The sequence below is a fragment of the Mizuhopecten yessoensis genome, unplaced genomic scaffold (assembly GCF_002113885.1).
Source record: "Mizuhopecten yessoensis strain PY_sf001 unplaced genomic scaffold, ASM211388v2 scaffold7515, whole genome shotgun sequence".
In the NCBI taxonomy this organism is placed as follows: Eukaryota; Metazoa; Mollusca; class Bivalvia; order Pectinida; family Pectinidae; genus Mizuhopecten; species Mizuhopecten yessoensis.
Genome location: NW_018407086.1, coordinates 108,969 through 109,506, shown reverse-complemented (window position 1 = coordinate 109,506; position 538 = coordinate 108,969). Strand labels below are relative to the sequence as shown.

Below are 538 nucleotides of genomic sequence, written 5' to 3'. Positions count from 1 at the left end.
TACTTCCCAGTCACAGTTACATGTGATGCCTACTTTCCCTGGAAATTCACACCAAACAAGACAATTCAATCAATGAATATTCTAAAGAAACTGGTACATTCAGTCATGTACTGCATCTAACATTTTAAATGACGTTTAAAAGTCGATTGCGTGACTACGGATTAGTAGTCTAGTAAGATACTGTTTAACTGAAATACATTTATGACAGGAATGTAAACGAGGTAAGCGATGGTAATTTAGGCAAGAAGCAAAGCACGCGGCGACCATTGTTCGACACACGGAAATGTACATGTTTATTCGTTGATCCATCCATTCTTATTTATAAACTGTTCACAGAGGTACATCAAAGACATGAAGAGGAGCCAAATTTATTGTGAAATATTGACGATCATAAGTTGTGTGGCAAGCTATTTTAAAAAGTTTTAAAACTTGAGGTTTCTCTTGTGAAACCAATTTCTATTATAAATACTTACTTTAGTCATTATAATGCATATTCCAACCTTACTTGGCTCTTTACATACGTAAATAAAGATTTTCC

The 538-nt window shown here is 34.2% G+C and overlaps 1 protein-coding gene across 1 annotated transcript in view; it reads right to left on the bottom strand.

Annotated features, from left to right (window-relative positions):
- Window positions 1–6: 6 nt before the first annotated feature.
- The window catches only part of LOC110453818 (lactase-phlorizin hydrolase-like), a gene marked incomplete at its 3' end in the record, with an annotated part of 105,186 nt that continues 104,654 nt past the window's right edge, over window positions 7–538 (bottom strand). Inside the window, exon 38 of the mRNA XM_021502987.1 lies at window positions 7–38. Coding sequence (XP_021358662.1) covers window positions 7–38 — 32 coding nt within the window. The remainder of the gene's footprint in view (window positions 39–538) is intronic.